Source organism: Arachis ipaensis, chromosome B02, assembly GCF_000816755.2.
Source record: "Arachis ipaensis cultivar K30076 chromosome B02, Araip1.1, whole genome shotgun sequence".
NCBI classification, from domain to species: domain Eukaryota; kingdom Viridiplantae; phylum Streptophyta; class Magnoliopsida; order Fabales; family Fabaceae; genus Arachis; species Arachis ipaensis.
In genome coordinates, this window is record NC_029786.2 from 102,004,411 (window position 1) to 102,027,242 (window position 22,832).

A 22,832-nucleotide genomic window follows, 5' to 3' on the forward strand; every position below is an offset into this window, starting at 1 on the left:
ATAGCAGATGCGCTGAGTCGCAAGGCTGAGTTAGCGGCCATTTCTATGGTGGAAGGAGATATTATGCATATCATCAAAGAAGGGTTGCATCACGATCCATTAGCCAAGAAGTTGGTGGAGTTGGCTAGAGAAGGTAAGACCAAAAGATTTTGGTTAGAAGATCCTTTGATAAAGAAATCGAAGAAATCCTAACTAATCACGTCGTTTGATGAAGAGGAGTACCACCAAGTATCCAATACTTGATCAAATGGAAAGGGCTCCCGATAACTGAAGCTAGCTGGGAAACTCGCGAAGATCTGTGGCAATTTCAAGAACACCTAGAGCGCTATCATGAACAGAACGCGACGAGGACGTCTGCGCATTAGGTGGAGGAGAATGTCACGGAAAATTTTAGAAGGTTAGATTTAACAGTGTTTATATAGTTTTCTGGAGTGTTTGAGAATACTCTAGATGGTTCCGGAACGTTCTAGAATGTCATAGAAGGTCCCGGAATACCCTAGAAGGTTCTAGAAGACTCTGGAAGGTCATAGAGTATTCTAGAAGAGTGTAGATGTATATAGAAGTATAAAGAGTGATATGGAATAATCTAGAAACATTTAGAGAGTTGTGGTAGGATAGATATTTGTAAAGAAGGTTCTGGATGATTAATCTGGACCGTTGATTAGATTTAATCCTAACCATCCATTGAGGAGGTGGATGGCTATAAATTGGGATGAGAGTTAGAGTTTGGGGGTGTGAATCATTTGTAACCACACTTGAGCAATAAAGTGTTCTTCCACCAAAGCTTCCTTTCTCTTGTGTTCTCTTGTATTCTTAGCTTTCTTGCTAAGTATTGAGGGTTAGGCTGACTTGGTCTTAACTCAAGAGGTTGAGTAAGTCCGAGTGCCGGCACGGTAGCGTTGGAGTGTGTCCAAGGCCGTGACACACTGCTTTGTTAAGTTGAATTCTCTTTTGTCTCCTTTTATTTATTCCTCTTCAATCAATGCTACTTAAATTATTACTCAATGGATAACATTTTATTTATTCATGTCAATTTATTTTAAATTTTTCTTTTATTTTTTCATCTACTCCTTTGTTAAGATTTTCACATATAATTAGTATATGATTAGATGATAATAATATCAAATAGGATAGTAAACGAATTTTTTTTTATTATTATTCTTTTTAACATGAGAATGCAATCTGCCTCTAATAATAATTAAATTATTCTTAGGGTAAGAATAAAAACTTATTTAATACTATAAATATCTATCTCTAATTTGGTTTGTGTATGGGATGACAATACAAATCAATTTTACCTTTTTTAATAAAAAATATTTAACCAAAACTAAAGGAAATCATTTATAAAGAATTAACTCAGCTTATTAAGAGGCAAGTAGTTAATTGAGAACCTAAATGAATAAATCTAGGCTAATATCACAATCTAAGCTTCGGTCAATTTTTTGTTGGAGCAATTTTAGCCTTAAGATGCAATTTCTAACAAAATAGATTTAAAAATATTGAAATCATGTTGTAATTTTTTAAAATTTATTTTTATCTAATAAAATATACTAAAATAGTCTAGAATATAATAATATATTTTAAAAATTACAATATCATTTAAAATTTTAGAATTCATTAGTGAAATTGAAGTTTTTGAGATCAAAATGATATTCCAAATTTTTAGTGATCCCAAATAGATACACTTGGCCTTAAAGCATATCAATGGTCAATATTTCCTTCAAATATATCATGTTCTAATGATTTGGTGCGTGTGGGACCCACTTTGGAATTAAGCATATATAAGACTCCGTTGGAGTGTCCACTAATACAACTCTCTAGTCAATTGATCAATTCTTATTCCTTTTTATAAAATGGCTTTTATGCATATTATATTATTTTGTTTCTGAAGTATTACATGTTAATAAAATTTAAATAAATCCCATTTCTATGAATTGTTGGTTTAAAATATACTACTGTATTATTTTTCATACAGTTAAGCATTTAACATTTTTATAATAGCTTTCACTTTTCATTTTATGTCACCATAACCTTTTTCTTCCTTTAACACTTTTAGATTAATAGATTTAAATATAAAAAAAAAACATACATATTTTCACTATACTATATGATTAATTGGTGGTAAATGGTTTGAAGTTAGTACTCAAAATACTATGCCATGCCACTTTGGAAGTTGCTACATGCATGAACATTGGTGAGATGAAGATTCAAAGTGCTTGATCATGAGTCTTCAAAATAATTTCCACATTCAAAAGGCTTGTGAATAGTTTCACACTAATGTACCAGAATATAGACATTTTGTTAAAACATCCAACACATAAGAAAATATTAAATTTCTAAATGAAAAAAAAGTAAAAAAATTATGCCAAAGCACTATAGTATGCCTAGTGATAATGATTTAGCCTCCTAGAGTATTGTTTAACTATGAGACATCATATTCTTATCTGTAGCAACAAAAAACAGACAAAAAACTTGGGACATCTTAGTTTTGGAGGTAGCAATGGTTACTAAATTACAAAATTAATATTCCTAGTTGACCTTTAAACATACACAATCATTGCTGCCAAACTTGAATGTAAAGACATAGCTAGCCTTTACATTTTTTCATTTTTTTTAAATAAAAGATTCAATTATTCTGTTAGTTCCTATAGTTTCATTGAATTTTCAAATAGGTCCCTATACTTTTTTTTTTTTTCGATTGAATCCCTATACCATATCAAATTTTGTAATTAAGTCCCTATCGTGATAAAAATGCTGGAATTAACGAAATATTCTGTTAAACAAAACGAATATGCCTAACATTTGACTAAATATTCTGTATAGTTTAATAGAATATACGGTTAATTTCAATATTTTTGTCACAGTAGGGACTTAGTTACAAAATCTGATTTGGTATAAAAACTTAATTGAAAAAAAAAAAGTATAAAAACCTAATTAAAAATTCGATGAAATTATAGAGACCGACAGAATAATTAAACCTTTAATAAATAACATAGAAAACATTAGTTCTATATTTAAGAAAGAAAATAAATTTCCTCTATGTTCAATTACAAGGAACCTTAATGAATAGAAACAAAGACAAGTTAAACTCTTTGGTTCTTAGATCTACACAGAGGTACTACAACACAATAAGATACCTCTTCTATGAATAATATACCTTATTTTGGGTTAAAAGTATAATTCAACATAAGAATAAATTATAATTTTAACACTAAATTTTTTTAGCTCTTTTAAAATCAATCCTTATAGATCAATAATTACACCCATGATACTTAAAAGATGGTAATGTTTGATTAAACCTCTATATTGGACTACAAATATTATTTTGTTGGTAAATTAATCAAGTAGAAATTAACATGAGAGACAAAATGGTAGTTTATTTGTCAAAACACAAAAGAATACTCATGGAAGATAATATGAACAAGTTTAAACAAAATACAATTTCTTTCTCCAAGATCACATATTAACTTGCCAATTGATGATCCCTTAACTTATTATGAGAGCAAAACAACACATAATAAAATTCTTTCTGAGAGGACTTTGTTAAAAAAAAGGAACAAAATCTCCTAAATAAAAATATAATATCCCTATTTATAACAATTTGTGGGGAGTGGAGCCATATCATAATCATAGCTAACAATTTATCCCCCACACATGGCACATGCAAGCCTTACACTTCCCAACTTTGGGATTCTTGTGCAAAAGAAAATGTTCACCCTTGCATGGTTTCTTACATTTCAATCAAAACCTTTTGCTGATTTGATATCTCTTGGTAATTTGAAAGATCTTGATTGGAGATATAAACACTAAGAATATCTTCCCAATTTCTATGAGTATCTTAGTTTTTCTATCATGATCCTGACATGTAGGTGTATCTTGTTTGGGCTCCAATCAGAAGCTCAACAAGTTTGGCTGCAAAATTTGTTAACATCAGATATCAGATGCTCAAACTAGTCTACCATGATAAAACAACACTCCCTCCGTTACAAAATAATTGTCGATTTAGACAAAGTGAGAAACTAAAAGAATCAATGTAATTATACATTGGTTTTTTTCTTTTAAACTGTTTTCATAGGTATTAAGGGATGGAAAATAATGAGATATTGAGACAATGGAAGCAAAAACAAGACTGTCTTTTCTCTGTATCCAATTTTTTGTCGCGACAGAAAATTCCTAAAATTTTATCCTAAGACAACGATATTTTGCCTGTTTCTGTATCTGTCTTTTTCTCCAAACGAATTTGTGTCATTTTAGTTACTCTACCAACAGTTGCCAAATAAGGAATGTACCATTTTTGTCGAAATTGACAGTTATTCTAAACCAGAGGGAGTAACGACAAAGGAAATAAGCACCAAACCAACCTGTGAGAAATCCTATGACAGGTATAGGTTCCAAAACTTTCTCAGTGCCCTCAAGTCTTTGCCTAAAAAAATTAGATATGAAAATTTTAGTATCCACATTCCTCCTTCTTAGAAGAAGAATCACATTGTATAGATTTAAAAAAGTGAAAACAAGAAGGAAAAGAGAGGAAAATGTAAAATCAATCTTACCTCGTGTACTTGGTGAAGAATGGATCCCTCATAAGGTAAAGTACAAATAGCAGCTTCCTTCGTTTAATCTGAACGGTAAGCATTTCACAACAACTATTTAATAGGTTAAAGTTGAATATTACGACCAAAAAAACGATTGGACAACTACGAAAAATAAAAACGGCAGTTCTAGTTGCAATTTAACAATCAAGAATCAAGAAGGAAGGCTCCATATAGTATGACTCTAAAGTTTCAGGAACTTGTTTCTGAGAGCTTGAAAGAAAATCATAATGCTCAAACCTCATCCTTTTCCAGGGAAGAAAGATGATACTTCTGCTCATTCCTGTTAGTCGCTGATGTGGAAACTAGCGAAAGAATAGCGTTTGACAGGCATTCAGTAGCCAAGGAGAGGAACCAAGGGGTCCATGACCGAATACCACATTTTCGGATGCATAAAACATAAATAAGTGGTCTGCAAATAAACAGAACTTCCCCAATCAGAAACAAAGCCCCAGGAAGACCTCTTTTTGACAATATGGTGGAAAGTGTTGGTCTCTCCGCCCTTGGAACTGTAAGAATGCAGAGGGCAACGACTATTAGGTTGAGTTTGGATAACACTAATGATTTAATTTTTTTCCTTCTATTGTTTACAAATCAAAAAGTTTTATTTTTAACATTTTTATCCTATTTGGGAACATAGCTTATTACTTCTCAAAAGTCACTGCTAATACTTTTTAAGAAGTTAAAATATGTAGCTTATCAGAAGCACTTCATCTAAAATAGCACTTCTATTACCATGTATCCAAATATATATAAAAGCTACATTCCCAAATGGTGTCTTAGTTGAAACACTATAAAGAACCTAAAGGTTTTCCATAACACTAACAACTATTGCAAAAAAATTATATTTAAAATAGATTACTTGAAGATGCCATAATTGCTTGTTGGTGTTGAAGCCTACGAAACTGTGCAGGATCTGACACCATCCTTGCTGTATCTCCAAATTTACTCAACGCAGACAGTGCTCTTCCTTCCAGATTCGATGGGTTCGGACCATTTTTGTTTGACAAGAAACTAGAACCATAATGGCCATCAGGCTTGGACCCTTTTTGACCTGAATGCGTATCATCATTAGATGTCTCCCCTCCATGTAGCAGCATCTTATATCCACTCTTCCGAAACAAAGATAACCGAACGAGTACCCTGAATTGTATAGTGACTCGAGATAATAAGAAAAATGGATCAACGACTATAAATATAAACAAAACAATGGCATACTGAGGATAGTAAGAGGGGCCGAATGCTAAATTACATTCTACTACTTACTTGGTTCCTTCAGTAACAGCAAGGAAACTCCATTTCTTATCATCCCCATAGTAATGTTGTGCCACAACTTCAACTAATGTTTCCAAATCTTTTAGTGCAGATAAGCATAATGGATAAGGAAATGTATAAGGCTCCACAGAGCCTGTAATGTTTTGAGCAGGCGCTGTATCGATTATATGTTCATTGATAGCAGTGATAATGCCTAGAACGGTTGTCACTGCATAAATCATAATTTTTTCAATGAGGCACCAATTTCTACATTGTAGACAAATATTATTGGAGAAAAGAGAGATGATAATTAGATCTCATAAGTCATAAGTCATAAGATTAGTGAAATTTAGGCAACCAAAATATGTATGTGAATTTGGGAATTTGCAGCAACGGGATCTAAGAAGACTTACATCTCTGCCAAGTAAAGTGTTATTATTTTCTAGTAAGAATTTTCAGGATCAACATGAACAAATAATTGAAGTGGAATACCATAATCAGTTTTTACTTCAAATTTAGGAATCCACAGAGAAGTAACTGTTTGAATTGAGATAAAGTCTTGTATAATTGCAGAAATCCAAACAAGTAGCTAAAAGTTACCAAAATTACACAAAACCTGCTTCAGGTCCAATCTCTGATTCTGAGAACCGTTCTGGAAGAAGCCATGTCAAGCCCTGTCCACATTTTTAATCACCCAATGAGATAACAAGCAACACATACAAATACTCAACATAGAACAAACTTCATTCCAAGTTTCAACACAATATGCCCCATAGACTCATATGAAAGGCGAGTTACAATCATAGCAAAAATGAAATTTTCCTTATCATTTGTTTACTCATATTGTGACAATATTTTTATCCTCTTGTTCTTACAGAAGAGCATAAGCATCACAAGATAGCACATTACCACTTAATGTGAATTCATATTAAAATAGCCATTTTGCACAGATTTCTGTGTACTTCAGTGTCATTATATAATTACAAGCACTGAAACTATTAACAACACAATCATGACTTTGTTTACAAATTTTATTACTTGGCTGATTAACAATTAAACATTGGGGTTCATGACTTGCCGTAATCAAAATGATTGACTATATGCAATTAAACATTAGATACATGAATCCAAGTAAGCAAAATGAATAAATATAAAAAACATGTAACAGCATAATGATCACATTAACATAGCAAAGTAATCATACTAAAATCTCCCTACAAGTTGAAGTTCAAAGTCACATGAACAGCTATATATCTAAACATACTCCTCATGTAAGAACCCTTTGCACTTGGAGCATTAGTATCCACCTTACTCTGCAATTCACCTTTTTTTTAGATATAAACAAAGATCAAATTCTTCACCGCTCGATTATAAATGAATACTATGTCATAAACTATCTAAAACAGATGCTTAAATTCTCATATAAGACCCATAAATAATCACTACAAATCTAATAATATTTCATCAATACTTCCATTTTTAACACCAAATTAAAAAAAAAAAAAGATAGAAAGTGAAATTGGTAATCAAAAGCAAAATCTTACATTGGCCAAAGACTCCAACGAGTGCACATAATCTTTGTTCTCTCTGACCCATCTCTTGTAAGCTTCCATAGCCCTTCTTCACTCACTCCCTACAAATTTATCAAAAAATAGAAACTTCAAAGGCACCGAATTCGAACCTCCTATGCATAATTTGCAGGTTTCTGAAACGACCCAAATGGCCAAAGGTTCAAACTTTGGACACAGATTGCGCGAATTGAAGATGGGATTTCCAATCACTAAAAACAGGTAACGCAAGGCATTGAGAGGAACGAGGAGGTGTCGTATTTTATGATGAAAATTGAAGATTTGATCTTGACCGTTGATTCCACACTCCCTTTCTGAATCATACACCGTCAGATTGCAAGTGATTTTATGTTAGTAGAAATGTAGGGTGGAGATTAAAAATTAGATTTTGATCACGCGGTTAAAAGTTGTTGATATATATAAGCTTATGTTAGTATTATAGCGTTGGAATAAAATTGGATTAGCTAGTTGTGAAGAAGGGTTCCTCTTAATAGGGTTTGGTGTTTCTGAATTTCTGAGAAAACATTGTTCAACATGCAACTAACACTGGAATTCGGGTAAGTGTTTATTAATCCTTTTTTTAAATCACTTCTTGTAATTATTTTTATCAATAAATTTCCTTTTTCTTTGTCTTTTGAGTTGCTTATAACTGAGAATGTGAGAATAGGATTTAGGTTTTGGTCATGATTAACAATCTCTCTAGTTAACTTGTATACTTAGGTCTCCAAAATTTGATTTTTAGGATTGGAGTTTATCTAACATCTGTGAGCTTAGGTGAACTCTCGAGTTTGAATACTTTTCTTATTGGTAATATCCAACAGTATCTGAATGTTGCTGTGGTTGAAATTTTAGCTCTTGATCTTGTTTAGGTTCTTGTTCATCACAAGTAGTTTTCTCCTTGGTCTCTTATATTGTTGTTGTTTGGGGTTTTGTTTATTATGAGTAAAGAATATTTGGATTTTGGATCACATTTATTCATACATAAGCACATAACTATGTTTCACAAGTATGTTTTTAGGGATGAGAAAAATTATTGTCGACATGATTTATGTTATTTTGTGAAAAAAAAGCCATATCGAAGTGAACCTTAAGTGTCTTCGTGTGAAATAAGGAGTACATGTTACTGATTGTTGTTTCGAAAATTCTGAAAACTCCTAACATGCTTAAGAATTTAAACAATGTTTGTTCCTGATATTGAATTGACAGGATTCGTTCAGTTACGTTTCCACTTTCCAGTTAATAGATTAAAGCATCAGATGAAAAAAATTCATTTTGAGATATTTCACTGTGTACTATCTTTTGGGTTGTGTTACATTTGTAATCTTAATTTTTTTTGGTGACTATTTGTAATCTTAATTTGAAATAGGCTTGCTACATTTTAATCTAAACTATTGGAAGCTATTTTATAAATAGGTTTTCAAATTGGTTTTTCACTGTTTTAGCTAAACACNTTTGTCTGCTATATTAAGATGCGTGTTCATGTTTCCATTACAGAGGGGGATTGGAGCTTCTTTGTGACTCTAAGAAAATTCACAATGTCAATGTTGAAAACCAAAATGGAGAGGACAAGGTAATGCATGACTTAAAATATTAACGAAATAAGATATGCATGAAGCCGCTTTTATGATTGACATTCTTTTAAGATTCTTTTCTTCTTGTTTCTCAGCTAACTATGAAAGATTTGCTTTCTTGGGTGCGGACCAACTTGATTAAGGAGAGGCCTGAAATGTTCATGAAAGGAGATACCGTGTAAGTTTAATAACATAAATTGATCTTAGTTTTGCATTGCAAACAATTAATCATGTTCATCACTCATGCATGCACCTTGAATTCTTTAGTGGACAAGAGGAGAGACAATTGAGTTATGCTTAAGCTAACTTACGATTCGGGAAAAAATGCAATTGTTAATTGATCCCTGAACTTTAGCACGTATGCATTTTAAATCACATACTTTCAGAATTTACATTTGACACCTTCGGTTAACTTTTGGAAGCGAAATTTATAGAAACCTTTTCTGAACCATTAGTATACTTTAAGAGTGTCAAATTATACATTTTGAAAGTTTAAGGTGTAAAATGCTAAAGTCAGTTACTAAAGTTCCATCTACATATAATTTGAAGTATTATCAATTTTGATCATTACACGTGTGTTGAAGTTTGATAATTATTTCCGCTTTCTGCTGTTCGTGATGCAGGCGACCTGGAGTTCTTGTCCTTGTGAACGATTGTGATTGGGAGCTATCTGGTCAGCTGAATACATCACTAGAAGAGAAAGATGTGGTAGTTTTCATATCAACTTTGCATGGTGGCTAATCACTACTATGGAAGATCATCATCATCATCATCATCATCATCATCATCTAGTTGATGAAGTAATTGTTATTGATATACATACACGGTTTTTGAACTCATTAGTGAACCATTTACATGATAAGTAAAATTTTGGCATTCTAATGGGGGAATCCATTTACTGTGCTAACTATGCCATATGGGTTGAACATTATATCCTTTTGTATGACATTGAGAAAGTAATATTTACTTTTTGTTCCAAGAGCACCTTGATGATGAATTATCCTTTTTTTTTTGGTATAAACTTGTGAAACATATCTTTGGACAAATGTATATATTTGAACTCTAAAAATTGGGGTTTTGTGAACATCAAATCCAATCCAACGACGAAAAATAAGAATTCAGTATCTTGAAGTTCCTTTTTCTTTTGTTTCTTTTAGCTGGTTTCATAATGAATGTTGGGGTGTTTACTCAAATTTTCAATGACTGATAATGCTCAACCTAAGTCCTCAAAATGCGTAATTTTGATGTGGTAACTTGAAAAATAATTTAACATGGTTTAAATAGAAATATTTATATAAGTATGTATATGATAATAATGACCTTGCTTATGACTAAGTAGTTCCCTTTTTATAGTAGACCAAACAAATTTTTTTTTTTTCTGCTGGGGTTGTAGTAGTTACTACTTACTAGTTAGTTCTTACTTTGAACTGAAAAATGAGTTTAGTTTTTTAAAATTTTTGTGAAATTGAAAGCGTATAGGTCGTGTATGATATTGTGAGAAGGTGTTGGAGTTGTATTAAATAGGCTCAAAGAGGAAGCCCATTGTTAAAAGGCAAAGGAAAAAAAACCAAAATAAGTAGTAGGGAAGCCCAAGTCCATTAAAATGAAGATATAATAAAGAGATGTTGAGAGTGGGATTTGAACCCACGCCCTTTCGGACCAGAACCTTAATCTGGCGCCTTAGACCAACTCGGCCATCTCAACTTGATATTATTGTAGCTGATAAAGTTCTTTATGTATTAGTATTTTCTGGTAGATTAATTATTTTTGGTGTAAGCACTTGCACGAAGTTAATTGAAGCAGTTTAAAAAAATGGTTCTCTAAATGATATTCTTACTCTTAAAATCATGTAAAACATCATATGAGGGAATATAGATTGCATGGAATTACCTTATTATTGTTATTGTCATTATTATTACATAGCTTAATTTGCTTTCTAGACTAAAAAGATATCAACTGAAATTAGTTAGAACACCGTTAAACATGTCATTAATTTTTTTTTATTTTGTCAAATTTATCGGTATTCTCTTACAAAAGTAATCCCAGTTAAGCATTGAAAATCCCATCAAATAATAAGAAAAATGTCACTTTCTTGAGAACTAAGTTCTTACTTCATTAACAATATGGTAAATATACATTGTACTATTCTTTCTGCAAGTTGTTTACAATGTGAATTTACATATTTACAAGCACATATGTTACCAAAAGTTAATAAAGTTACTACCATTCACATAGCACACTTTGGAAGTTTAATTTCACCCCAAAAAATAAGTGAGCAAAATTTAACCATCATCAGAAATTTGAAGCAGAAGCAAGACCAAACATCATTTTATCATGTGTCAAGCTTTTAAAAAAAAGTCACACACAAGAAAATTTTCTACCAATAACAAACTAGAGTTATTATTTTGCATGTCACTTTTACTTGGAATTTGAAGCAACCTAAACTAAAGTATATTGATATGAAAGTGTCCAACTCAAAAATCTGTGATATACAAGTGAAGAATAAAAGAATATTCATGAAACAACTTGGACTAACCTCTGTTTTTTTTCCTTTTCTTTTCTTTTTCTCTTTGTTGTTTACATGAGAAAGCTACTTCTAAGTTGTAACATTAATAAAATAAATAGAATGAATAAAAAGAATGTGGACCAAAAATGCCTATTATTCATTAATGGAAGATCCGTCAAGCCTTCTCCTTTCTGATTATGGCCAACTGTTCTTCCGCCTCGCTTAGCTGCTGCTTTAGTCCCAATACCCTGCGCTCTAACCGCTCCTCTGGGTCTGTACTACATGGTGGTTGATACGGTGTTTTAAAATGTTTTGAAAATGCTTTCAGAGCTTCAACGCCAGTAACCTATAATGTGCACTTCCTAGTTAAAGGTTGACATAAACAAGGTACTATATATGTATGCTCCATGTAACAACTTTTAAGGAATAAACTTAGTGTATTTTACACCCTAAACTTTCTTAATTCGCAATCCAACAATTTTAAGGTGTCAAACGGTGTGAAAAAGACCTTTAGTTAACTTTCATTCCCTACAAAATCACATGTTCATGTGAAAAGTGTTCTATGAACACAATTACCCTTTGAAGAAGAGAAAGTTTGGAAGAAAAGTTAATTGAATGTCCTTTTTTGCATCGTTTGACAACTTTAGAGTGTCAAATTGCAAAGTTTAGGGTATAAAATGCACATGAGCCGTTGTTCACTTTGGGGGTTGCAATTGAATATTCTCTAGATTCTATGATATGACAGTATGACATCCTCTGAGCCATGTAACCAACTTAGTTGTTATTGTTACATATATGCATCGATCGTCCCTGAATATCATTATCAACAATACAACAAGTGAACGACTTACCTCTTCTGGGAGTAATGGCAACTTGGTGATGTGAAAGTCATCATACAATTCATAAAATTGATTCAGATATTTCTGTTGCATTTTCATTCTTGCTTGAAGTAACTTGGATTCAACATCTACAAGGACAAACAGTTTAGCAGACAGTATACATACACACATAGAATTTCACTAACTTCCGATGAACTCGTTCTAAACGATATGACAAGCACACTACCTTCTTCGTCATGGATTACTTGATTAATAATAATATTGTGTGTGTCTATCTCAAACTTTGCAAGTTGTTGAACCAATCTCTCTGTTTCATAAAGTGAGAGGAATTCCGGAATGCAAACACAGACGAAAGTTGTCATGTCCTGTGATCAAAAGAAGTATAACAGAGATTAATTGGAAGAAGATTATTGGTACCGTACTTGGTGACTAATACAACGCCAAGCATATAAGAATTACCGTAAATAATTAAAATATGGTAATTAGAACGCTTTAGTTGATCACATTAATTGTCAAACGAAGAGAGCTAAAACAAGATTCCCAAGCCTTAAAAGAACATCTAATTTGGTGAAGAGGAGAAAAATCATTATGTTAAAAACAATTAATAACAGACATTAAATGGAGTAAATACCGGATCTTTGAATTGCTGGTTAACTTGTTCAATTACATCCTTCATGCCTTCAAGCCTCCCAAGAATTGCATCATCACCAAAATCATCACCCATACCAAACATACGAGTCATCTGTGGTGTAAATTTAAAAAAGTTTCCTATTACACTATGGATGTTGAAGCAAACAAACTCGTACTATCCGATGAAAAATCAAACAATATTCCACTCAGCAGATATATAATTATTGAAAAGAAATAATATTAATAACAAAATAACTCATCATGCATCAAAAGATGGCTAGAGAACCATCTACCTATAAAAGAAAAAATAAAGAAAAAATATGATGAAAGAACAAAATCCTGTTATCAGATAAATCTTCTATATGTTAGAAATAGGTCAAGGTCATCACAGTATTAGAAACATAACCAGAATGTAATCAACTTCTAACTAGTGGATGAAATATCATGTGATGAAGAAAAGAAGTATTAAGTTCATACCTGATTAAGCAATCCACCAAATTTGCTTTTCAAAGACATCATTTTTGCAAGGCCCTTCTCTAAAACAGATGGGAATTGCAATAGTCTGAGTGTATGGCCAGTGGGAGCAGTATCAAATACTATTACAGAATAATCCAGTGTCTGCACCAATCTGTAAGTTATTATATGTCAACAGAGGCTTATCAAATGAAAACTAATTTAGAAGGTAGTTAAAAGAAATTGTTTAACATGATTAAGAGTCAAAGTAATCTTACTTTAGCATCTCCGCGAAGCTCATGGCCTCATCGATTCCAGGAATTGCACCAGCTAACTCTGAGAACCATTTTTCCATCCCATCAGAGCCTGAGGGGTTCTCTTGTTCAGCCACAGGATCCACCTCCTGCAAAGGATCAAAATTTCAGAATATAATTACAAAAAAGAAAAACCGAAACGAATTCCTGCATATCAGGTTCCTAAGAAAGCCTTAGACAACATGGGCATGATCAAATTCATCAAAAGCCTAAACTTTTACTAATAATAGTAATAAATCAAATTACATGACATGTTTTTGCAACATAATCCGGAAGAACTAACAACTTAAAATGGCCATGTTGAAATTCATCAGAAGGCATGCTTTTTTAATTAAGAATGGAAAAAATCATATCATCCAATCACAAAGCATCAAATGAGATGATTTAGAACCGTGAGCAAAAGAATTACAACAAGAGACATGCTCAAATTCATAAAAAATACATGGTTTTGAAGCATGGACCAATAGAAATGACATGATGGGCATGCTCAAATTCATGAAAAGACATAAACTTTCATTAATAATAACAATAAACATAATAAATCATATTACAGAAGGAACAAAGCATCACAAAAAACATGGCTTTGAAGCATGAATGCAGATAGATAGCATGCATAGTTAGTACCATGGCATAGAGATTGGTGAAACCGTTGACAAGAATAGGGGTGTGAGTGAACTTCTGCTGGAAAGCATCGCTAAGATTGTGAGCAGGGTCGGTTGAGATGATGAGAACGGAGGATCTAACTTGGGAGAGGAGGACGGAGATGATGGAGCTGCATGTTGTTTTTCCAACTCCCCCTTTTCCTCCAACGAACACCCACTTCAGTGTCTCTTCTTCTAGAATGTTCCTCACCGTACCTTCCACCTCCGAAGTCTTCTCCATTCTATGATTATATAACAAACACACCCACTTCTCTCTCTCTTTCTTTCTGTGATGTGGTTTTTGGTTTGATGATTGAATGAATGAATCTTGGGAAAGAGAGAGAAGACCGGGGTGGTTCGTTTTCTGTTATTGTGTGTGGTTGTTTGTTTATGAAGAAATCTAAGCTGAGAAAAGTGAACTTTTATATGTTCCTTTCTCAGATTCTGGAAATATTCAAGGGGAAATGGAAATCTTACCTGAAAATATATTTTACTTTTGTTCTGAAAAAATGGGAGAAAAATGAAGGAAGAAACCAATTTTTATTATTTTTCTGTTCTAATTAAAAATAATTTCATGAATTAAAATCGTCCTTTATATGGTTTTAATAGTTCTATCATCAGGTTTTTTTCCCTAAAAAAATATTTTAAAATTTTTTTAAGAATTAGATGAGAAATCTAATAAGTTTAGCTTGAATTCCAAGTGTATATATAGCATATATAAATGAAATAGCTATAGCCTGTATATAGGCCTAGGGTGTTTGCGATTTTGAGATAAGAAAAGAAAATGGCTATATGAATAGCATATGTTGCATTTTATATTGAGCTCAATAATAGAAGAGTTTCACATTCTCTATATATAGTAACGTATAATTTATAAGACAGTTCAATGTTCATATGCATATATACATTAAAAAACTAAAACTAATAATAATAATAATAATAATAATAATAACAAATTGAACACAGCCTTTGATAAAATAATCTTCATCATCTTCTTCGACTCTCTTCCCTTTCTTAATCCTATCAACACTGAATATAATGAATTGACATCTTTCGTTTATGTTACGGCATGGCCCAAAACTCGCGCGGGCCAATCCGATCCGAGTCCTCGCCGGCCCAGTGGTGCGTCCTCCACCCGACCCGGACACGCGTCCCGTACGGCTCGGACACAGCCGTGGGACAACACCTTTGAGGGTATGGGCCTGCCCATTGGAAGGGCCCACTACTGACATGTATATAAGGGGGAGACTGGCTCTCCCCCCAAGGTACGTCACATTCACGCATCATTTCCTCTCCGCCTGCACATATTCTGACAAGGGCGTCGGAGTGTCTTTGCAGGTGGCACCCCCCTCTTCCATCAGAAGTGCTCGGGACCTCGCTCACCCGGAACCAGGAAACCACGACCAGACGAGCTTCTCCACCATCCGAAGCGTTGACCTCAGGGTCCTAATCCGAACCGTCCGGTACCCGACCTACCGAACATTGGCGCCGTCTGTGGGGACTCGTTCATGGATTTCGTGCTGGTCCAGACTGGGACTGGTTCCGAGGTAGCGCCTCCCATTCTCGGGGGAGGCGCCGTCGCGACGGAATCCCGGCAGCAGCAACGGTCGCCCCCGAGGGATGCGACGCAGACTCACGAGAGACGCCCCTTCGGGGGGACGGGTGACAACCACGCCAGGATAATGCAAGAACTACGCCACAGAATGCAGGACTTAGAGCGCAGGTTAGCAGAAAGAGAGCGCGACCAACGCTCCCCAGAGCGGAGCCCCACCCGTTCCCGTTCAAGAAGCCGCTCGAGGCGCACGCCGAGCCCCCAATACGAGTCGGAGAGCACTGGGGAACGGGTACGTCCCAGAAGAAGAAGTCGCGACCCCATTATCTACGCCCGACACGAAAGGCGGCGCGCGTCGAACAGAGGCAACGAGGAAGCCCACCGCGAGAACAATGAGTCGAGAAGAACTGCCCGAGGACCCGTCATAATAGGGGCGACCCCTTTCCACCGCTCTGTACTCGAGGTCCGACTACCAAAACATTTCGACAAGCCGACAGACATGAAGTATGACGGAACGCAAGACCCCCTGGAACACTTGACGGCCTTCGAGGCCAGGATGAACATAGAAGGGGTGGGAGACGAGATTAGATGTCGCGCTTTCCCGGTCACCTTAGCGGGCCCGGCAATACGGTGGTTTAACAACCTCCCGCAAGGCTCGGTGACCCAATTCTCAGACATCCGCCGCGCCTTCTTGGCTCAGTTCACAACTAGGATTGTCAAAGCCAAACACCCAATCAATTTGCTGGGGGTGACCCAGAGACCCGGAGAGCCGACCAGGAAGTACCTGGACCGTTTTAATGACGAGTGCTTGGAAATTGACGATCTGACGGACTCAGTGGCAAGTTTGTGCTTAACGAACGGGCTCTCGAATGAGGATTTCAGGAAACACCTCACCACGAAGCCCGTCTGGACGATGCAAGAGATCCAGGGCGTGGCCAAAGAATACATTAATGACGAGGAAGTCAGCCGAGTTGTGGCTGCCAATAAACGGCAGCCCGCCTACAACCAACCCCAGCACTTCGAAGCCAGAGAAAGACCAAAGGAACACGCCAAGGACGGCGGTCCGAGCAAACCATCCAAACCGTTCCCCCGAGTTGGGAGGTTCACCAACTACACCCCCCTTACGGCATCGATCACTGAAGTTTACCAACAGATAGCAGAAAAGGGGATACTGTCGAAGCCCCGACCACTGAAGGACAGGACGGGAGGAAACAAGAACCTCTACTGCGAGTACCACAAGGGTTACGGGCACAAGACCCAAGACTGCTTTGACCTAAAGGATGCCCTCGAGCAAGCTATCAGGGACGGCAAACTCGCCGACTTCTCCCACCTTATAAGGGAACCAAGGAGACGCAACCGGGACAACGACAACGAGGACAGATCCCGATCAACAAGACGATGACAGGAGCCAGAGGGTGACGACCACGGTCTCACGGTGGTAAACGTGGTGACGGCCAGGAATACCGCCCCGAGGTCGAAATCGGCGCAGAAGAAAGATGAGGCTTAATCCACTCAAATGCACGTTCGCCATGGAGGCCGGAAAGTTCCTAGGCTTCATGATCACTCAAAGAGGAGTGGAAGCCAATCCCGAAAAATGCCAAGCCGTCCTTCAAATGAAGAGTCCGGGTCGCATCAAAGACGTCCAGAGACTCGCTGGGAGATTGACAGCTTTGTCCCGTTTCCTCGGCGCATCGGCGGCAAGGGTCATACCTTTCTTCAACTTAATGAGAAAGGGAATGACGTTCGAATGGACACCAGCGTGCGAAGAGGCATTCAACCACTTCAAGCAAATCTTGGCGGCACCACCAGTCCTCGGGAAACCCAGAGCCGGAGAACCACTCTACCTCTATCTATCAGTAACCGAGGAAGCGCTTGCCGCGGTCCTCGTCACAGAAGAAGCGAGGACACAACAGCCCGTCTACTTCGTGAGCAGGGCACTCCAGGGACCAGAGCTGAGGTACAGCAAACTGGAAAGACTGGCGCTGGCGCTCCTAGTATCCTCCCGAAGGTTAAGACAATACTTCCAGAGTCACCGTATAGTTGTGAGGACAGATCAGGCGATTCGGCAAATACTGCAAAAACCTGATTTGGCTGGAAGGATGATGACCTGGGCCATCGAGCTCTCACAATATGACCTACAGTATGAGCCTCGACACGCAATCAAGGCCCAGGCAATGGCTGACTTCTTGGTGGAGGTAACGGGCGATCAGTCCACGAAGGGTGTTGCGGACATCACATCGAGGGCAAAGCCCTAGCAAGGAAGCTCATCCGAGCAGGATACTACTGGCCAACAATGATGAAGGACTCGAAGGAATTTGTCACAAAATGCACAAAGTATCAACAAAACGCCAACTTCCACAAGGCACCAGCCTCCGAGCTAAGCTCGCTAACGACTACACGTCCTTTTTCACAATGGGGAGTCGACCTCCTGGGACCCTTCCCGGTCGGCCCAGGACAAGTCAAATACCTCATTGTAGCCATTGACTACTATACCAAATGGGTAGAGGCTGAACCACTAGCCACCATATCGTCCTCCAACTGCCGGAAGTTCATGTGGAGGCAGGTGATAACCCGTTTCGGCATCCCTGAGGTCGTTATCTCGGACAATGGGACCCAGTTCACCGACAAGAAGTTCATGGAATTCCTCTCTGGCCTGGGGATAAAGCAAAAGTTCTCCTCAGTAGAACACCCCCAAACAAACGGGCAGGTAGAGGCTGCAAACAAAGTCATCCTTCTTGGTCTAAAGAAGCGCCTAGACAGCAAGAAGGGAAACTGGGCCGACGAACTCCCCTCCGTCCTATGGTCCTACCGGACAACCGAGCAAAGCGCCACGGGAGAAACCCCCTTTCGCCTAACCTATGGGGTCGATGCGGTAATACCAGTTGAAATCGGCGAACCAAGCCCCCGACTACTCCTCGCGGGCATGAGCGAAGCGGTTGAGAAAGACCTGATCGAAGAAACAAGGGAGATGGCTCACCTAACAGAAACGGCGCTGAAACAAAGAATAGCCCTGCGTTACAACGCAAAAGTCCTCAAACGAGACTTCGAAGAAGGGGACCTCGTCCTGCGACGCAACGACATCGGCGTCCCGACCCCAGGAGAAGGCAAGCTGGTGGTAAATTGGGAAGGCCCCTACAGGGTAAGGGAGTACTCGGCAAGGGCGCTTACAAACTCGAAAAACTGGACGGCAAGGAAATACCCAGAACATGGAACGCAAGTAACCTAAAGAGGTTCTACTTCTGACCCACCGGCTCACCGACCAGGGAGCCTAGCCAGATAGTTAGTATTCGCCCCATCCACATGTTAATTCAACTTGTTTACTTACTTTGTCAAATACTTACCCAACTGACGAGTAATTTTCACTTGTTCAAATTTTTTACTTGTTAAAACTTTCTTACTTGATATCTGTTCCTCGTGACCAAAATCTAAAACGGCACCCCGGGACTGATCACCCCGGGAGCCAGACGGCTCATAGGCCTCAACCAATTCGACGACTACGCGACCGAATCGGTCCGAACTGCTACCAAATGCGAAAACGGCAAGACGGGCACAAGACATAAGCCCGCCCAGAATAAACGGTAACACGAAAACGACAACACGACAAAATAATGAAACAAGCAAAAATCATAGCAATCAAACGACGATAACTTACAAAGCGTCAAAATATGCAACGGACAAGTAAAATTGTTCAAGGCAAACAAAACGACAAAGCATCAACAGGTTGTTCAACAAATACATTACAAAATATCCTAAGTTACGAGACTTCACTTCCTCGGCATATCGACAATTTTCCCGTCCTGGATAGTCTTGAAAACACCAATTGACGAGATCTCGAAATCAGGAGCAGCAATCTTCAGCTGGGCCTTCAGGGCATCTTCGGTCATCAAGATGGCATTCTTCCCTTGCTCCTTGGCCACCTTAAGCTTCTTCTTAAGATCAACGGCCTCTGCCTTAGCGGCTTTCGCCTCCGAGATGGCCTGCTCCCGTTCCTTTTCCAAAGCGACAACTCGACCCTGAGCGGCGTTCAGTTGATTTTCTAATGTCATCTCACGCTCAAGAAGCCGAGCCACGGTCTCATCGGACGCCTTCAGCCTCTCCGCAACAAACGACGACTTCTCCTCAGCAGCATTAAGCTTTCCCCCCATCTCGGACAGCTGACCCTGGAGGAGCTCAACTTGAGCCTTAAAGTCATTATTCGCCTTAACAGAAGACTCAAGCTTCCTCCGAAGCGCCTCCATACCAGATAGCTCAAACTCGGCCTTCCGAGCTATCACGGCCCCACGAAGCAAGGTGCGATACATCCACCTCGCCTGCCCGGACAGCTCGGTTGCATGAAAATGCTCTTCTGTCCCGGGTATCAGCTGGGAGTCAATGAACTTGGAAGCATCAAAATTCCTCTCCATTACGGTTAGGACCCCCTCCGGGCTGGAAGACATCTTTCGCTTCTTAGGAGTGTGGATAAGCTCCACGTCGCTATCCGGATGAGGGGAGAAGGTCGCCTTCCCGTCAGCAGGTCCCTCCTCATGGGTAGGGGAAGCTTGACCCCCTAAGCCCTGCTTTCCCGACGTCTCGGTATCCTGGGCAGGGGAAGCCTGGCCCTCCTTTTCCCCTGACGGACCCTCCGACTTGCCGGCGTCCCTCTCTTCGGCATTCTCATCATCACTAGCCTCAAAAAAGGTCTTCATCAGATTCTCGAGACCGGTCACGGTAGCAGACATTTCCACTGCGAATAAACAACAAGAACGTTAGTCGCCAAACCGGAAATAAGAAGAACAACGACAAAGAAACATAGACAAACAAGAAAAGCAACTCACGAATATAGCTTCGACCGGCCTCCCGTTCACCCATAAGAAGGTGGGGGTTCACAGGATTCTTTTCAAAGATAGCAAGAAGAACGTTCGCTATCTGCTTATCTACAGCCGACAACCTCTTGTACGACACTTTCACAAAAGGATTCGACCCCGCGCCGAAGCTCCAGTAAGTCTGGATAAGGCGCTCCCCCTCTAACGACAACCAGAAGGGGTGGCGACCCTTGACGGGACGAACCTTGAAATACTTATCCTTAAAACCATGGTAGGAATCCTCAAAAAGGCTAAAAATCTTCCTACCCTGGGCAGCACGGAAAGAAAGAAACCCTTTTCTTGCTTTCCCCTGTTTGGAGGGGTTGGTAAGGTTGAAATAAAAGAGAAAAACGTCCACCGACGCCGGTAGCTCTAAGTACTCGCAGACCATCTCGAAGCAGCGGATCGAAGCCCAGCTGTTCGGATGAAGTTGAGACGGGGGGACGGATATCCGGCTCAGCAGCGCCATTTGAAAATCGGAGAACGGTATCCGAACACCAACTTGTGTGAACATGGATTTGTAAAACCAGATCCAGTCGGGGACGCGGGGGGAATGAAAATTGAGCTCATAAATACGCTCATGAGGAAGCGGGACAATGGCCTCATAGTTGGCCTCCTCATCAGTACCCCCACACAAGTAGCCGGCTTGCCGGAACTCCGTCAGCTCCCCCAAGTCCATCTGGTTGGGTGAACTCCTTATATCGTCAGTCACCCAAGCATACGGGTCGTAAGCCGCAGCAGATCCGGAAGACCGGGAGACAACGCGAGGCATACCTACAGCGGGGTACCACTCCGTTAGTCTATGAGGTCGGGAGCCCGACAAATTCTCAGAAACTATACCTTTTCAACTCAATCATAACCATATACGACTAGAAACTACACCTACCTCACAAACCACCCAAAAAGACCTATCCTGGAATGGTACCCCTTCCCTAACTCACCTATCCCAACACTACAAAAACCTCTTAACAAAAATAAAACCAGCCATGCAGTAGATGCAAACAACAAATCACACAACAACAGAGCATAACGCAGATACCAGAAGAGAGAAACCAGAAGATTACCTGGAGCGATGAAGGAGATCTGGGCTGGAAGTTGAAGCAGGAAGGAGTTCGCGCAGGAAGCTTTGGATGTTAGGGAGAGAAGAAGTTAGAAATGATAAGAGTGGGAGGTGGATAGGGAGAAAACTGTTTAAAAACCACCCCCAAAAGCGCGAAAGGAAGCAGGGGCAAGATAGTCTTTGCGCACGGATTTTTTCAAATCATTATGAGCATTAAATGCCCAGCGCGGAGAACGAAGCGGCAAACAGATGCCACAGCAGATCAAGAGACACGCGCACAAGAGACGCGTCCCTCCCACGATCAGCCGACCCAACGACAACGCACGAGTGCAAACATCACGCGCCACCAATGGCCTCCACGGCCATCGCTGACGCGTCGGGGGCACTGTTACGGCCTGGCCCAAAACTCGCGCGGGCCAACCCGATCCGAGTCCTCGCCGGCCCAGTGGTGCGTCCTCCACCCGACCCGGACACGCGTCCCGTACGGCTCGGACACAGCCGTGGGACAACACCTTTGAGGGTATGGGCCTGCCCACTGGAAGGGCCCACTACTGACATGTATATAAGGGGAGACTGGCTCTCCCCCAAGGTACGTGACATTCACACACCATTTCCTCACCGCCTGCACATATTCTGACAAAGGCGTCGGAGTGTCTTTGCAGGTGGCACCCCCCTTCTCCATCAGAAGTGCTCGGGACCTCGCTCACCCGGAACCAGGAAACCACGACCAGACGAGCTTCTCCACCATCCGAAGCGTTGATCTCAGGGTCCTAATCCGAACCGTCCGGTACCCGACCTACCGAACAGTTTACAAGTGCAGCCATAAACATCACTGCCACTATGTCTTCACTACAAACTGGATTAGATAAATATGGATGCTTCTTCTGTTTGACATCTGAACCACTTTGGAACTTTGTAACCTGGATAATAAACACTATCTTTTATGTTGATACATTTAAAAATGAGAAATTCTTGAAAGCCATTAGTTTTTTTTTTTTTTAATTTTGATTATTA

At 38.9% G+C, this 22,832-nt stretch overlaps 4 protein-coding genes and 1 non-coding gene across 5 annotated transcripts; 2 read left to right on the forward strand and 3 right to left on the reverse strand.

Moving 5' to 3' along the window:
- On the reverse strand, positions 3,402–7,664 carry LOC107626030 (peroxisome biogenesis protein 16). Its single transcript, XM_016328799.2, has 8 exons — positions 7,388–7,664; positions 6,460–6,517; positions 5,856–6,072; positions 5,452–5,732; positions 4,830–5,098; positions 4,551–4,618; positions 4,362–4,423; positions 3,402–3,912 (listed from the first exon to the last, which is right to left on the reverse strand). Exons 1-8 carry the CDS (start codon positions 7,454–7,456, stop codon positions 3,851–3,853), a joined length of 1,086 nt encoding a protein of 361 aa, XP_016184285.1. The 5' UTR covers positions 7,457–7,664; the 3' UTR covers positions 3,402–3,850.
- Positions 7,828–9,979, forward strand: LOC107626032 (ubiquitin-related modifier 1 homolog 2). Its single transcript, XM_016328801.2, has 4 exons — positions 7,828–7,968; positions 8,906–8,981; positions 9,078–9,160; positions 9,606–9,979. The coding sequence occupies exons 1-4, from the start codon at positions 7,946–7,948 to the stop codon at positions 9,721–9,723; spliced, it is 300 nt and encodes a 99-aa protein (XP_016184287.1). The 5' UTR covers positions 7,828–7,945; the 3' UTR covers positions 9,724–9,979.
- Positions 10,606–10,686, reverse strand: TRNAL-AAG. Its single transcript has one exon. It is a non-coding gene; the product is annotated as a tRNA-Leu (tRNA).
- On the reverse strand, positions 11,445–14,837 carry LOC107626035 (ATPase ASNA1 homolog). The gene is made up of 7 exons (XM_016328807.2): positions 14,349–14,837; positions 13,689–13,813; positions 13,435–13,585; positions 12,959–13,069; positions 12,554–12,692; positions 12,340–12,455; positions 11,445–11,834 (listed from the first exon to the last, which is right to left on the reverse strand). Exons 1-7 carry the CDS (start codon positions 14,604–14,606, stop codon positions 11,664–11,666), a joined length of 1,071 nt encoding a protein of 356 aa, XP_016184293.1. The 5' UTR covers positions 14,607–14,837; the 3' UTR covers positions 11,445–11,663.
- LOC107627892 lies at positions 18,553–19,160 on the forward strand. Its single transcript, XM_016330705.1, has 2 exons — positions 18,553–18,945; positions 19,056–19,160. The coding sequence occupies exons 1-2, from the start codon at positions 18,553–18,555 to the stop codon at positions 19,158–19,160; spliced, it is 498 nt and encodes a 165-aa protein (XP_016186191.1).

What these genes read in the sequence shown, in the direction of transcription:
- LOC107626030 (XM_016328799.2), bottom strand. Translation starts at nt 7,456, where the DNA reads ATGGAAGCTTACAAGAGATGGGTCAGAGAGAACAAAGATTATGTGCAC. An exon ending in CGTTGGAGTCTTTGGCCAAT is followed by an intron (nt 6,518 to 7,387) that starts GTAAGATTTTGC and finishes AAATGTGGACAG; the next exon opens with GGCTTGACATGGCTTCTTCC. An exon ending in AGCAATTATGGCATCTTCAA is followed by an intron (nt 5,099 to 5,451) that starts GTAATCTATTTT and finishes GCATTCTTACAG; the next exon opens with TTCCAAGGGCGGAGAGACCA.
- LOC107626032 (XM_016328801.2), top strand. Translation starts at nt 7,946, where the DNA reads ATGCAACTAACACTGGAATTCGG. An exon ending in ACCAAAATGGAGAGGACAAG is followed by an intron (nt 8,982 to 9,077) that starts GTAATGCATGAC and finishes CTTGTTTCTCAG; the next exon opens with CTAACTATGAAAGATTTGCT. An exon ending in TTCATGAAAGGAGATACCGT is followed by an intron (nt 9,161 to 9,605) that starts GTAAGTTTAATA and finishes TTCGTGATGCAG; the next exon opens with GCGACCTGGAGTTCTTGTCC.
- LOC107626035 (XM_016328807.2), bottom strand. Translation starts at nt 14,606, where the DNA reads ATGGAGAAGACTTCGGAGGTGGAAGGTACGGTGAGGAACATTCTAGAA. An exon ending in ACCAGCAATTCAAAGATCCG is followed by an intron (nt 12,693 to 12,958) that starts GTATTTACTCCA and finishes TTTTGATCACAG; the next exon opens with GACATGACAACTTTCGTCTG. An exon ending in TGCCATTACTCCCAGAAGAG is followed by an intron (nt 11,835 to 12,339) that starts GTAAGTCGTTCA and finishes TGCACATTATAG; the next exon opens with GTTACTGGCGTTGAAGCTCT.
- LOC107627892 (XM_016330705.1), top strand. Translation starts at nt 18,553, where the DNA reads ATGGAATTCCTCTCTGGCCTGGGGATAAAGCAAAAGTTCTCCTCAGTA. An exon ending in CCCTGCGTTACAACGCAAAA is followed by an intron (nt 18,946 to 19,055) that starts GTCCTCAAACGA and finishes AGGCCCCTACAG; the next exon opens with GGTAAGGGAGTACTCGGCAA.